We start from the raw sequence: 15171 nt of genomic DNA on the forward strand, positions 1-15171 counted from the left end.
TAGGGAGGAGCCCTCCCATTCCGGGTAGGAAATCACCACCAACCCCGAACTGCCGCGGCGGCCCGGGCGGGGACTACAAGTCCCGGCAGGCGCGGGCGGCCCGGCCCCGGTGCGAACTGCAGCTCCCGGCGTGCCCGGGGCCGGCGGAGCGAGCGAGGGCAGCGGGGCGGGCGGAACGGGCCGCGCCGGGCCGGGCGGGCGCTGCTGCCCTCCCTCGGCACGGGGCCGAGCCGGGCCGGGCTGGGCTGAGCTCAACCGGGCCGAGCGCAGCCTGACTGAGCCGGGCTGAGCCCAACTCCGCTGAGCCGAGCCGGAGGGCCGAACCGAGCCGGGCCGAGCGGAGCCGAACCGAGCCGAGCCGAGCTGAGCTGAGCCGAGCCGAGCCGAACCGAGCCGAGCTGAGCTGAGCCGAGCCGAGCCGAACCGAACCGGGCTGAGCGCAGCCGAACCGCCTTCTCCGTCCTCCCCCCCGGGTGAGTGCAGGGGTGCGGGGTCCCGGGTGGTCCCGGGGAGGGGGTCGCTCGGCTGGGAGCCCACCTTGGTGCGGGGGTGTGGGGGGTGTTTGGGTGCCCCCCTTCTCCCCCCCGCCCCGCTCCTGCCCCATCCCGGCGCGCTTTGAACTCGTAGTTTCTTTTTTCCCCCTGTTTCGCGGTAAATAACACCGCCCCCCCCGCGCTCCCCGCGCCCCCGGCAGCGGCCCCCGCGCACGGGAGGCTCCAGCCCGGCCGGGGCCGCGGCTGCTCCCGGGAGGGCTCGGGGGTCTCCGGCAGCTTGGCCGGGTGCCCCCTCCGACAGAACGAGGGTCCCGGGGGGCTGCGAGACCACCGGCAGCCCGAGGGGACCTGCCCCGGTCGCCTTTCCCGGCGGGACCACCCCCCCGCACCCCACGCGTGGGGAAACCGAGGCACGGATGCTCCAGGACACCCGGGGGTCGCTGGTGGGGGGGGGGCCGTGCACCCCTCCACCCCCCGGGACAGGGCGCAAAAATCCCCCCGGTTTCGGGGACCGAGAGTGGGACCCGCCCTGTGAGTGTCCCCCCCCCAAGCCCTGCTGCTTTTGGGGTCTGCAAAGGCTGGGAGGAGTGGGGGGTACCCCGTGTCACGCGGCTTTTAGGGGGTCACCAAGAAGACACCCCTCCCCGGGGAGTTTAGGGGGCATAGGAGGGGCTGCCCCGAACCTACGGCCGCCGATTAATGATATTCATGAATTAATTGCGAGGCAGGAAGGATTACGCCAGCCCCCCGTGTCCTCCGGAGCTTCAGCGAGTCAGATGATGGGGAAATTTCCTTAAAAAAAAACAACAAACCAACCAAACAGAACGACAGAGAAAATCTGGTGGTTATTGTGCTCTTCTAAGATAAATAAATAAGCCGGTGCGAGTCCGGGGAAAGCAGGGCCCGTTTCCAGGAATCCCGGCGCTCCTGCGCGTTCCCGGCCCTTGGGGCACGGGGGAGTTTGTGTTTTTTATATAACAGGGAGTCCGGCAGCAGCGGAGAGGGGGACCGGCGGGGTATTTTTTCTTTCCCCCCCTCCTCTGTACTTCCCTGCCGTGTTTGCTTGGCTTCATGCACGGCTGCTCCGGCCGGAGCAGGGAATGGGGCTGGTTTCTCCCGGCTGTGGGTGCCGAGCCTGCCCTTACCTGCCGCCGGGGGATCCGGCAGGGAAAACCGTGCTGGGACCGGTGGGAATTGGGGATTGGGCGGCCGGAGTTGGGAAACCGCCGGATTTGGGCTATCGGGGTGGGCTATTTGGGGTGGGTGTGGTGGCGGGTCACAGCAGCACGTGCTGACCCCGCCGTGCCTGGAGGGGAGCCGGGTGTTTTCCGAGGGATGCTGGGTTTGCTTCCTGAGGGATTCTGGGTTTGCTTCCCGAGGGATGCTGGCCGTGTGTGTTTTCCATGGGATGCCGGCCTGGCCGCCCGCCCTTATCAGTAGGAAACCGCTCCGGGGTGGAGCTGGAGCTGGCTGCGGCGGGGCGATCCAGCATCCGGGTGTTTGGGATGGAGCTGTGATTCCAGCCAGCTCTTTTATTGCTTTTTCCACGCTCCGCGGCGCCGAGTTTACGGCACGTGTGTTCCTGGTCCCCCCCTGCCCCGGCACCGCCTGTGCCGAGGTGAGGGTGCCCTGGTTACCGGATTTTGGCAGTGCCGTGGGGAACGGGAAGAGCCCCGTGGGACAAAATGATGAATCATCGGAGCAGGGGGGACATTCCCGGGGCCGAGGGTGGGGTGGCTGGAGCAGCACAACCCCACGGGGAAAAAACAGCCCTGCAGGGAAACGGGGCTGGGGAGGCCATGCCGGGGGCGTCCCCCTAAAAAGCCACAAGTGCTGAGGGTAGAAACACCCTCGTGGGTCTTCCCACAACATGGGGTGCGGGAGGGGGGAGCTGGAGGCTTTATGTGATGGCACAGCAGGGATCTCATCCCTGGAGTGCTGTTTCTCCTTTCCTGAGGTGCAGACGGCTGATGGGGAGGGACGGAGCTGGCACATCCCTGTCACCTCTGTACTCCATCCTTGGGGACAGCTGGAGTTTGTGGGGTGGTTTTTGGGGGCACCTTGAGCTGCACTTGCCCAAAGGGAGCCATTTTGTAACTCCTCTGCATGGGGTTATCCCTCTTCCCACACAAAGAGGAAGTGGCATCACCTCCATGAGCCAGGATGGCACCACTTGGGCCTTTCTGGGATGCAGTGATTCCCAGGGCGAGCCGTGGGGTTCGTCACTGGAGGGCTGAAAGGGAAGGTCCCTTCCTGAGCACACAGGAAGCACCTGCTCATCTTTTAGTTCCCCCCACTGGTATGTACGTGAGGAGCCCCAGTGGTTCCCCCCAGTTCAGTCCAAGGTCGTGCCCCTCCACCTGGGGCTTGGCTTTCGGTCGGAGCAGGTTTTCCATGTGGATTCCCATGCACGGGGTCCCATGCCATGGTCAGCCCAGGAATCCGGGAAGCTGAGCCCTGTGCTCCAGGATGAGCTCCGTGTCCTTCTCCTCACCTTCCAGGGAGACCCATGAGTTGGCTGGAGGTGAAGGCAATGCTTTGCTGAGGAAACAGGGAGTGGGGGATTCTCCCTTCCTGGAGGCACGGGGGTGGTTTGGGAGGTGTTTTGGGGAGGTAGGTTCTCCAGGGCTGGAGGAGGAGCATGGGTGAGCACTGTGGGATGCCCAAGGGATTTACAGTGGGTGGTGGGTGGGTTCTTCTGGATGGGCTCACCTGGGGAAGGTTCAAGGTCTTTCAGTGCCACATCCCCACGGTCCTACAGCCTTTCCAAGGAGGTTGTGCCACGTTAAAGTCTCTTCTAAGAATTGCTCCTGGGGTTTTGTCACCTTTCCTAGGAGCGCATTCAGCTCAAAACAAACTCCCCACGCCCTGTGCTCTGCTTAAATCCCCTCTAGTTAAATGGGTGCAACTTTCTTTCCGGATAAACCTGAAATGCCCAGCGTGGGGACGGGCAGGGGAGTTTTGGGAGCCTCGGGGACCAGCAAGGGCAGCAGCACTGGCTCTTGGCCAGGCTGTGTCCTTGGGGTTTTGGTGGAATCGCGTTGGGTAGGGAATTTTGAGGATGAAATGAAGAGGGGGCTGCAGCCACCCGGCACACAGGGAGCTTTTCCCTGCTCCTGGATCGCACACCCCAGGGGAGGAGGGAGCTGGTGCCAGCGGGCTTGGCTACAGCTCCTGCCTTATCTGCAGCAGGGTGGGTGCCACACTCAGCCCTGGCCCTGCTGCTCCTCGGGGAACGCTCCAGGCTCGGGGCAGGCGAAGGGCTCGCCTGGAGAAATCCCAGCCTGGTGGGAAAAACCTCCGGGCTCCTCCGTGGCCGAACCGGCGCAGCGTGTGCCGGGGAGGCGGCAGCGCCCGTGGCCAGGGCCCGACCCGGCTGCAGCGGCACCGTGCCAGGGCAGGGGCTGGATTGGCAGCGGGGGCTCCCCAGAGACCAGTTTGACCTTCACGGAGCAGGAAAGCGCCGGGCTGAGCCGGGGGGAAGGAGGGAAGAGCAGGAGCCTCTCCTCAGCGGGTAAGCGGCGGTGGCCGGGCGCTCCCCGGGCATGGGGGTGCTGTGGGGTGGGATGGCAGCGGGATGAGCCCTGGGGAGGTTTGGGAGGGCAAGTCATGGGCTGTCTCCAACTTGTTTATTCTTGGGGAATGGGAACAGCTGTGTCTCCCATGGCTGGGGCTGCCGGGCACGGTCTGGTTACATGAGCTCTGCCTCCGCCGAGCCTCCGGGCCGGGCCTTGGGGGCTGGACACGGCGTATTTATAAATATTACCTCCTTCCAGCAGCACGGGGCTCGCAGGGAGGGAGGGAGGAGGGATGGAGGCGGCGCTAGGAGTGCCTCTGGCACTGGGGGGGGCACGGGGTGGCCACTGTCACCTTGCACCTTGTGCTCGTGGCAAGTGGCACAGTGAACTTGGGCATGTGGAGCTCAAGGGCTGCTTTGGCTGAGCACCCCAACTCGCCAGGATGGTTTCTAGGATTTTGGGATGTGTGGTGGCTCTAAATCCCAGCGCCGTGGTGGATTATCTGCCCTGCTGGATCCAAGCTGGGGGCCGGGATGTGCTGTCCTGCCAGTTCCCCTTATTGCTCATTTATGCGGTTATTTAAAAAAGCCAACACCCAAATTGCCTGGAGTCACCCCGAATTGGGGCAGGACGGGGTTTGCTTTGGGGCCCCACTCCATGGGTGTCTCCTTTGCTGAGGTGAGCAGGACGTGGAGCAGGATTGAGAGTGGGATGTGGAGCCTTTCTGACCCCCCAGCCCCTCCAAGGTCACCCCGCTCCCCTCCTGCCTCCCCTGAAGGCGGGCGTGATACAGGGCTGATTAATCACCGAGCCCGGGGTGGTGAAGCTGCCGCTGGCTCAGCCCCGTCCTCCTGCCTCTTCACACTTTTATTTTTGATTGCTGCTGTTGGGGGGGCAGGAGGGGGGCCAGGGGCTGCCGGCAGGGGCTGTGAATTCCCCGGGTGGTCATTTGGACAGTGATGTTTCAATCAGGGCTCCTGCTCTGCTCCAGCCGCTCTGCGGGAAGGGGTTTTGCTCCGGTTTGGAGGCAGGAACTGGCCCCACCGTGGTGGGGTCCCAGGGGTCCCCCTGCCTCTCCCAGCCCTGGACCTGGCCCGTGGGTGCCAGTCTCCATCTGCTGTGTCTAACTGGTGTGTTGGTCTGCGTGCCATCCCTCAGCTGTGCCACGCTGGGCAGAGGGGCTTTTTGGGGTGAAAAAGAAGCTTTTTGGGGTGAAGAAAAAACACTGGAGCAAGGCTGTGTATTATTAACCCCATAACTACTGCCACGCACAGGTGGGCTCTCGTGGACATACCTTGGCACCACCAGAACCAGGGGGCTTTTTATGGACCCCATTTATTGAGCCCTGGGAGTGACACTGTGACAAGGGACGCTCAGCCCTGTGTGATACCCAGGGTTTCTCTCCACGGGGTCCCTGCCACCTCCTCGGTGGGTCAGGCACTCTGGGGAGCCCTGTAGCTGGGGTTGTGCTGCCTCGCAGCCCGGTGTTAATGTTTTTCCTGTGCCGGATCCCTGGGCCGCTTCCAGGCGCGGTGTTTAGCGCAGGGCAGGGAAAACATTTGGCCTCTGACCCGAGGCCTGTTAACAGCGTCGCGGGCCACGTTTCTGAGATGCCGCGGCTAAAAACGGTGCCGGTGACTCAGTCCCTCGCTGGTGCTGTCAACTGACCCCGGCCGGTCTGTGCCAAGTCCCTCCGCCTGCTCCTTCTCCCTTTCAGGGCTGCGTGACCCCCGGGCGGGGAAGGAGTGGCCGTGCCCATCCACCTGCCCGACACATCTCCTGCCCGCTGGGTGGGTGATGGGGAGGGCGCTGTTGCTCTCTGGGGTTGGAAATGGGGCTTTGCCCCTGCTTTCCCACCACCCCATCCTCACCCCAGAGGGGCATGGGCTGGGTGAGACCTCTGGAGTTTCTGGTGTAGACTCGGGCATGGCTAATGTTGGTGCTGGATCAGGGTCTCCAAGGATGGAGGTTGCCTTCCTTACTGCCAGACTTCCCTCCCTGTGGGGAGGAATCCCTTCCTAACACTGCAGGGCAGACCCTGTCCTGCTGCCCCTTCCTGGGGCTGCTCACCCTCCTCATTCTGATGGAGGTGGCCTGATTACTCACTCCTGTGCTGCAGTGAGAAAAACAAGCAGGTTTGGAGGTTTTTTGCAACTTCCCCCCCTGCACCCCGCGTGGCTGCTGCCACGTTAAAACCCAGGGGCCTGAAAATGAGGAACACAGAGCACGGAGGAGTCCTGACCTGCTGGCCCTGGCACTGGAGGGTCCCCCAGCCCAGGTAACCCCTGCCCCGTCGTCCCCCTTCCCACACAGCGGGGTGGCAGCAGAGCCCATCCCTGGGCCGTGGGCACCTGTGGGGTGGCTTTGTGGATGCCCAGTGGGGTGGCAGCTCAGTGACGTTGGAGCGGATGCTCCTTGATCTGGAGCAAACACCACTGGGCTTGTGGCTACCTGGACCCAGCCAGCTGTGCCTGCCTGGGCTGGGTTACCCCCGGGCTCCCTCACTTGCCACCCTCGTGTCTCTCCCCACCCCCCTGGCATTTGAAACCGAAAAACGAGGAAGGAAGGAAGGGAAGGCTCAGCCGGCACTCGCTGCCAGTAGCGAGAAGCGAAGCTGTTTTCACTTCTTTCTTCTCTCTTTCCTTTTTGCTGCCCCTCAGTTACCAGCCCGGAGCGGGGGTGGGTGGGCGGATGGCCCCGGCCCCCCCCTGCCCCGGGGGTCCCACTCCCGCCTGGAGCTGCCGATTGATTTTTCCGCTCATAAAACGTCCGTGATCGACCGGGAAATAAACACAGGCGGGAGCGGGGCTGGGCAGCGGCGCCGCCTGCACCGAGTTTGGGGGTTCTCAGCCGAGTGGGGCACCGCTCCCTCCGTTCAGAGGGGTGGGCAGTTGTGTGGCATTTGCAGGGGGGGCACCGCGGGTGCCACCTCCCCGTGGCCACCCTGGGGGGGGTAACCTGATCCCTGCACTCTGCAGGGGCTAAATCTGGAAACTGCCTCAGGGCAGCTTTGATTTCTGACCCACGCCTGGGCAGGAGCCCCCGGGGGTGCTCTGGGGCCTGGGCGCGTGGCTCCAGGTGTTGTGTCCCCTCAGGTGTCTCTGGGTGCCCCAGGCTCCTCTGGGCAGTGGGTCTGTCCCCAGCCTGGCCCCTCGCGTTGCGGAGCAGCACCCGATGGAGCTCCAGCACGTCCTGGTGGTTGCTGAGCAGCGGACCCCGTGCTGTCACTGCAGGGATGAGGGACAGCTCGGGGCTCTGTGAAGTCCTGAAGGGGATTAGGGAGGGTTGGGGCAGCTCTGGGTGCCACTGGGGATCCTCCGGCTGGAGCCACCCCCGAGTGCCATCCTGGCATGTTGGGTTCTTGATGAAATAACACCCCCCAGAGGGAAAGCAAGAAAGGTCCAGAAATAACCACGCTGCTAAGTAGCAGCAGAGATGTTTGGAAGGGAGATGCATTCCCTGGCAGTGGGTCTGGCAGGTGGTGATGGAACACGGCTGGAGCCTGGACAGCCCTGTGTTCTGTGTCCCCCCCAGAGAGGAAAAGAGGAGTTGGGGTGTGGAGAGAGATCGTGACCTTTTTCCTCCTCCCTCCAGCTTCCCACCCCTCAGCCCCTCTTCTGCCTCTCCATCCCCTTCCTGTTGCTCAATCACCCACCCTGGGCCTCCCACTGTCCTGCCTCCCTGTGAACCAGGATGAACCCTTGCTGGGCTCTCCTCCCAGTAGAGACCAGTCTGGGGCTCCCACTGGTGCAGGGACGGCTCTGGCTCAGTGGGAGAACCACAGGGCACCTTCCCAGGAATAACAGGTATCCTGGATGGAGCTGCCATCCCATGTGCTCTGTGTCTGTCCCCCTGGATGGTGGGATGTGTCTCCAGGGTGGGATGTGTCCCCCAGGGTGGGGTGCCTGCACGGTGACAGCCGGGTCCCCATCCTGTCCCGCCAGGGCTGACTCAGAGCGAAAGCAGAAGCTGCTCCGTGTTTCGGGGGGTGGGGGGGAAGCCAAGCAGAACCAAGGGGGTTATTTTAAACCTGACCTAATTTCCCCCCTCTCATTATCAGGCCCGGCTCTGGCCACCCTTCCCCATCCTCATCCTGGGAGAGAGGGGATGCTTTTCATGCCCCCCACCCCTATTTTCTATAAGGGGGTCTCACAGCCAGGCAGGGCAGTGGGATGGGGGCCGGTAGGGGTGAGTGGGTGCTGTGTTGTGGGTGGCTACACCCTGGCACCCTTCACGTGACACCCTCTGTGGGCTGTCCCTGGTGTCACTGGGGTCTTTTCCATGGACCTCTGCTGTTTCCCATCTCAAACAGCCCCCTGTCCCCTCCTCTAAGGCCATTTGCAACATCAGCCTTAATGAAGCTCCAGTGGATAACTGTCCTAGGCTCTCGGCTCCCATCCCCCTTCGGATGGGCCACCATGGCTAATTAATTCCCTTCCCCTTGCCGGTCAATAGCTGCTCTTGAGCTGTGTAATCGTATTGCTGTCCGTGCTGCCTTGATTTAATTTCCCCCCAGGACAGCGCGCGGCACCGCGTCCCAGGGCCGGTGTTTTGTGTCTGCCGTGGCCCCTCTGTTTGCCATCACACCTTGTATTTAAATAGCAAAGCCCCCCGGATTTGTCTGGTGATGCCCCCCGGGTGTTCTGTTCCCCTGGCAGCTCTGCTTCCCTCCCACCCTGCAGACGCAGATCCGGACCCCCCATCCCGCGCGGCACCTCCCGCATCCCAGCCCCGCGTGGGAAAGGCGCCCGTGGAAAGCTGCCGCGGTGGGTCGGGTCAGGCAGCTCCCCGTGCCCCGGCATCCTCTCGCCCTCCGCGGGCGCCGTCCCCTTTGTACGGGGGAACAAGGGCCGGTCTGTGCGGGGCGGGGGCCTCGCCCGCTCCCCCCGCCCCCGCGCTCGCGTGCGGGCCCCGCACAGAGCCCGCCTTGTTCATCCCACCCCGGAGCGCGGCTTTGGGACAGCCTGGGCTGGGGTTAAACCTGCCTCCGGCTCCTGGCACCCGCCGGCCTTTTCTTCCTGCTCTTGCCTTGCTTTCTCTTTCCCTTTCGCTCCCTGGCTCTGGGTTTTCCCGTCGTTCCGGTGTTTGGGAAGTTGGCGGCTCAAAGTGCGCTCCGGCTGCAGTACGTGAGTCCCCGGGCACGGGGTCCTGGCTGCTCTCTGTCCCCTCGGGGTCCCTGGCCTGGCTGCTCCCTGTCCCCCTCGGGGTCCCTGTCCTGGCTGCTCCCTGTCCCCTCGGGGTCCCTGGCTGTCCCTGGGGACAGCGGTGGTGTGGTGGGAGGCTGCGGCAGGAGGACAGACCCATCCAGCCGGCGTCGGGGCGTCCATCCCGGATCAGGGCCAGTGCGGGTGCTCCAGAATGTCTGCTCCCTCCCTGGGCCTCAGTTTGCCTCCTGCACAATAGGCTGCTGGTGACGTGCCATGTCCCCCTCAGGGTGAGCTCCGTGCCCGGTGGGTGCCCGCGTGTCCCCCCAGCACCATGGCGTCGCGCATCGGGCTGCGCATGGAGCTGATGAAGCAGCAGGCGCAGCAGGAAGCGGAGCGGGAGCGGGTGCAGCAGCAGATGATGATGAACTACATGCAGCAGCAGAGGATGCCCGTGGCCTCCACCCCGGCCATCAACACCCCCGTTCACTTCCAGTCCCCGCCGCCCGTGCCCGGAGAGGTCCTCAAGGTACCGTGCTGGGGGTGTCCCCCCTGCCCAGCCGTGGGGGAGCCCGCGGGGGTCCCTCACGGTTCGTCTCCTCGCAGGTCCAGTCCTACCTGGAAAACCCCACCACGTACCACCTGCAGAAGTCACGGGACAAGAAGGTTCAGGCTTATCTCTCTGAAACCTACGGGAACAAGTTCGCTGCCCACGTCAGCCCCGCCAGCCACTCTCCCAAGCCGCCCCCCGCCGCGTCCCCCGGCGTCCGGCCCGGCCACGTCCTGTCCTCCTCGGCGGGCAACAGCGCTCCCAACAGCCCCATGGCCATGCTCAACATCGGCTCCAACCCCGAGCGGGAGGTGAGGGGGTGTCACCGCGCAGCTGGGGGGGCACAGGGTGCTGGCAGGGGCAGGGGAGCCCATTGGCACCTGCGCTTTTCCTTTCAGTTCGATGAGGTCATCGATGACATCATGCGCCTGGATGACGTTCTGGGCTACATGAACCCCGAAGTCCACATGCCCAACACGGTAAGTGGGGGGTGATAGGAACGGGTCAGACCCGGGGCTGAGGGAGGGAGGGAGGGGGTTCTGGGGGCCCCACAGCCCTGTGCTTGCAGGGACAGAGGTGGCACAGAGGGGACATTCCCCCACATGTAGGGTGCCAGCCCAAGCCAGCCCCATCCTTGCAGGCAGCAATGTCTCCCTTTTTCCAAGAAGCCAGTTCTCCAGCTTCTTTCCCTCTAATGACAGTTGGGAATCCTTTTAAAAAGCCAGAGAGGCAGGAGAGGGGCGTGGGGAGGGACCCAGTGTCCACTACAGCATGGGGAGATGTGAGTGCTGGGAGTAGTTTCCCAGCAAGAAGCTCCCTCAGAGCCTCCCCGTCTCCTGGGTCAGATCCTTATGGCAGCTTGTGCCTCCCAGTGGGATTCATCCTGCCGAGCCCTTCTCGGATGTGATTCATCTGCCCCGTTTTAGATGTTGGCTGTGGGAGGGGATCAGCTGTGCCCTTTGAAGTCCTGTTTTCTTTGCTGCTCTGATTATTGCTGCTTTAAGGGCCATGGGAAGACAATTCCACCTGCCTGGGCTACGTACTCCCATCCCAGAGGCCGAGGGGCTGGGCTTGATCCTGGTCCCCGTCCTGGATGGAGCCAACCCACCTGTCCCTCTGCTTTTCAGCTGCCCATGTCCAGCAGTCACATGAATGTCTATAGTGGGGACCCCCAGGTGACGGCCTCGCTCGTCGGTGTCACCAGCAGCTCCTGCCCTGCTGACCTCACCCAGAAGAGGGAACTCACAGGTACGTCCCCAGAGCTGGGGTGGTGACAGCGAGTGCCAAAACTGGCTGGGGCTGCTCTGTCCCCATGGGCAGGGAGGGCGGCTCTGGGGAGTCCTGGGGGGCTCTGATGCCAGCCTGGGATGCTGGTGGGGTGAGGCACAGCCTGGTCCCCTCTGGGTGATGTTGTGGGTCTCCTGCAGATGCCGAGAGCCGAGCCCTGGCCAAGGAGCGCCAGAAGAAAGACAATCACAACCTGAGTGAGTTCAGTGCTGGCTCTCCCTGTCCTGACCCCAGAGCCCTTTCTCCATCACTCTTCATCCTCATTCCTCCTTTCTCTGAGCTGTGTCTCCCTTCCCATCCTACCTCACTGTCAGGAGAGACCCCCAGACCCTGCATGGCTCCCTCTTTCCTGACTCTCCAAAATGCAGTGCAGGAAACACCCCGTTGTCCTTCTGGGGGAAGGTCAGACCTGCTGGGCCATGGCTGGTGTTTGGCTCCAGAGGTTTCTCATCCCGAGCCCCCCAGCTCCAGAGGCACTGGGGCACAGTGGTGGCTCCCAGCCCCATGAACTGGGAGCAGCAGCATGGCTGGGGGGGGCTGTGGGATGTGGAGCCTCCCCTGCTCCTGCTGCCCCCTCATTTCCATGCCTCTCTTCTCACCTGCAGTTGAGAGACGGCGAAGGTTCAACATCAACGACCGCATCAAAGAGCTGGGGATGCTGATCCCCAAGGCCAACGACCTGTATGTACCCGTGGCTCCTGCAGGGGGGATACCTGTGGGTCCTGGGGGCTTGCTCAGCACACGGGGGTACCTGCAGAGGGGCTTTCGGTGCAGCAGGGGTGAGGGGACACGTTGCTGGCACACAGGCCCATCTCTTTTTTCACCCTGGATGGCAGGGATGTGCGCTGGAACAAAGGGACAATCCTGAAGGCGTCTGTGGACTACATCAAGAGGATGCAGAAGGACTTGCAGAGGTCACGAGACCTGGAGAATCACTCGCGGCGCCTGGAGATGACGAACAAGCAGCTGCTGCTCCGCATCCAGGTGAGCTTCCCTGCACTCCTCCCTCCCTCTGCTCGGCTCCAGCCCCACGGGCAGCTCACTCCTGCCCTGCTAAGGGGACAGGCAGGGGCTCTCATCCCTTTTCTGGCTGGAAGTCAGAACAAAGTCCTTGGACAAACCTGATGTCTGAGGCTCAGGTCGCTGCACCCTGTTGAGCTTGGCATGGGTCACCCATTTTCCATCCTCCACCTCTCCCAGGGGCTCCTTCTCTGTGAGCTCAGTCCCTCCGTCCCTGCCACCTCCATAAATGTCCGTGTGTCCCTGTGTGTGACATCCCACCAAAGCCCCGCCGTGTCCTGTTGCAGGAGCTGGAGATGCAGGCACGTGTCCATGGGCTGCCCACCTCCTCACCCTCGGGCGTCAACGTGGCCGAGCTGGCTCAGCAGGTGGTCAAGCAGGAGGCCAGCGGGGACGAGGGGACGCTGGAGCCACTGCTGCCACCCCCGGACCCCGAATCGCAGCCGCAGCCGGCGCTGCCCCCGCCGCCCCAGTCTCCCTTCCACCAGCTGGACTTTACCCACAGCCTGAGCTTCGACGACGGCTCCCAGGGCTTCCCGGACAGCCTGGAGCCCGGACACAGCGCTTCCTTCCCATCCCTATCCAAGAAGGAGCTGGACTTGATGCTGATGCAGGACACGATGCTGCCCCTGGCCTCCGACCCCTTGTTCTCGGCCATGTCCCCGGAGGCCTCCAAGGCCAGCAGTCGCCGGAGCAGCTTCAGCATGGAGGACACAGACATGCTGTGATGAGGAGCTGCTGCGAGGACTGGCCCGTCAGGTTTGGGGTGTGAAGTCACAGGACACGCCTGGCAGGAGGAGCCCGTCCTGCCACGCACTTGAATCTTCCCAGGAGTACCTTTCTCTATGCAACGGGGGCTCGGGTCGTGCCCGCCGGCTGCCACCGTGTCTTTCTCAGCTTGTTTTTGCCAGGGGCGGGGATGGACCTTCCTGGCTTGCCGTGGCATTGGCCTGACTGCAGATTCCACGGCCTGGGAGCGTGGTGTCGGCTGCTTTGCCTTTCAGCGGAACCCTCCTGGCCCGACCCCCTTCCCCAGGGTGCCTCTGGGAGCCCCCAGGCCCTGGGAGCAGAGGGACGATGCTCCGAGCTTTGTGTCTGGCTTTGCTGCCTCCTCGCCCCGCTCCGGGAGCCCCCGTTCCCGAGGAGTCTTGTCCAGTGTGGTGTCCGAGCCCCCGATGCCTCACGGTGCCACATCCCTTGCGGTTCCTCCTTCCTCCGAGCCACCTCTTGGGGTCCCAGGGCTGGGGGCAGACCAGGGGCTCCAATTAGTTGGAGCACGTTAATTAACGTGGCACCGGGGTGTTGTCTGAGTGAGATGGACCTGAGGCTACAACTTCAGGTGGGTGTTGAAGGCATCCAGAACAGCTGGGATGGGGTGTTGGATGCTCCACCAACCCCCTGCTGTGACCCCACCTTGTGGGGGGACCCCAGCTCGGGGTTAGGCAGCACCCACCACCCCAGAACCTTGCTGGCCTCTGGACAAGGGCTGGACACGGTGTCAGGTGACCTCCAGCCTCCCTTGAGATGCCCCCACAGAGGTGCCTCTGCCCTGTGACACAGAGCCCTGGCTCTTTGCTGGAAGCATAAAGGGGTTTCACACTGTTTTGGGGATACCTGTTGAAGGTCCTGCCCCATGTGGGCACGAAGGTCTGGGCTGTGACCAGGGAATGGTTTGTACCAGTTGCCAAACTGAGCTGCTGCTCTCTCTGCCTTGGACTCGGGGGGTTGTTTCCCTTCCAAGTGTCACCAGCTCGTTCCCCAGCCGGGATGGCTCCGTGCTGGGGATCTGCTTTGGGCTCTGCCTCTTCTGCCTTCCCAGCCTGGGAGGTGGCTGGGAGGGAGCTGGGAAGGGCAGGGGGACACTGTTCACAGGGAAAATACTGCATGGATTTATTCAGGGAGAGGAGGGAAGGGGGGGAGAGGAGACCCCCTTGGCAACCATCACCCTCTGGGCCGTGGGTGCCCTCGGGGATGGGGCTCCCTGAGTGCCCCCTATCCTGGACCAGGGATGGGGGATGTGTGGGGTCAGGAAAGCCTGGCCAAGGTGGGACAAACGTGCCCCATCGTGGCTGGATTTGGGATTGGAAGTGGGGGGCAGCCACAGTGCCCCCCTGGAGAGGTGCCTGTGGGGTGTGAGGGTGTGGGGAAGTGCAGAAGGAGGGGAGGAGAGGGGGAAGGAAGAGGGAGGAGGTGTTGGAGTGGCCCTGGAGCGCTGGGACAGGGCAGGGGCAGGAAGGAGGGTGCTGGGCGAGGGGCTCTTGGTTTGAGGAGCTGTTGGGTTCGGGGGTGTTCACAGGAGGCCTTGGCACCCTCTGTGTGCTGCCGTTAGTGCCTGTAAAGAGAATTATCCCCTGGCAGGGTGACAGCACCCGGCGCTGTGCTGGGTCCCTGGGGATGGGGGATCCCTGGGGATGGGGGATCCCTGGATCTGTGGACCCCAGAGGGGCTGCGTGGCTGCCTCAGGACAGGCCTATGAAATCCCGTAGGAAATTGGGATTGTCGTGGCTTTGGGGTGGTTCTGTTGGGCCCTCGGGCACCGACAGGACTCAACCAGAGCACGAGATGTGGCGTCTCCCCCAGCCGTGAGTAAACAGTTGTGGATTACAATTATTATTATTTTTTTTTTTAATCTTTTGGGGGTTTTGTTTGTTTTTCTCTTTTTTTTTTTTTTAATGCACTGTGCTCTGATTAAAAAATTTTACTACTGTTTTATAAATAAATGTATAAAAGAATGAACTGGAATGGAAGAAGAATCATTAAAATATATTTATTTACAACACCCCGGAGCGTTGCAGTTTCTTCTTGTCCCAGGAGCTCACCTGTGTTTCCTACCTGTTGGGTGGCCTCTGGAGCAGGAGTGGGGGCTTTTCCCGCTGCTGGGGCTGGATTAGCATCACCCTTGGGAAGAATCTGCTTACAAAGTGTCCTGCTGAGCCCGTGCCTGGCAAAACTCATCCCACGCCACATCTGCAGCCACGTGCCAGGTTCCCGCTGCCCCCCATCACTCCCCCTCTGTGATGGTGTTAAACACACACACAAGGGGAAAAAAGAAAGCAAATCCACCTTAAAATAGACTTCCCAGGATGGAAAATCACAGGGGCTAATCTTGGAAACTTTATTAAAAGAAGAAGGAGGGGAAAAAAGAGCGAGAGGAGTCT

General features: G+C 62.7%; 1 protein-coding gene across 1 annotated transcript; it reads left to right on the forward strand.

Annotated features, from left to right (window-relative positions):
- The first annotated feature begins 414 nt into the window (after window positions 1-414).
- TFEB (transcription factor EB) lies at window positions 415-14794 on the forward strand. The gene is made up of 9 exons (XM_017832252.1): window positions 415-473; window positions 9446-9685; window positions 9763-10017; window positions 10105-10185; window positions 10834-10954; window positions 11134-11190; window positions 11599-11674; window positions 11830-11977; window positions 12301-14794. Exons 2-9 carry the CDS (start codon window positions 9491-9493, stop codon window positions 12739-12741), a joined length of 1374 nt encoding a protein of 457 aa, XP_017687741.1. The 5' UTR covers window positions 415-473; window positions 9446-9490; the 3' UTR covers window positions 12742-14794.
- The last annotated feature ends 377 nt before the right edge of the window (window positions 14795-15171 follow it).

This window comes from Lepidothrix coronata, unplaced genomic scaffold (genome assembly GCF_001604755.1).
Source record: "Lepidothrix coronata isolate B3197 unplaced genomic scaffold, Lepidothrix_coronata-1.0 Scaffold199, whole genome shotgun sequence".
NCBI classification, from domain to species: domain Eukaryota; kingdom Metazoa; phylum Chordata; class Aves; order Passeriformes; family Pipridae; genus Lepidothrix; species Lepidothrix coronata.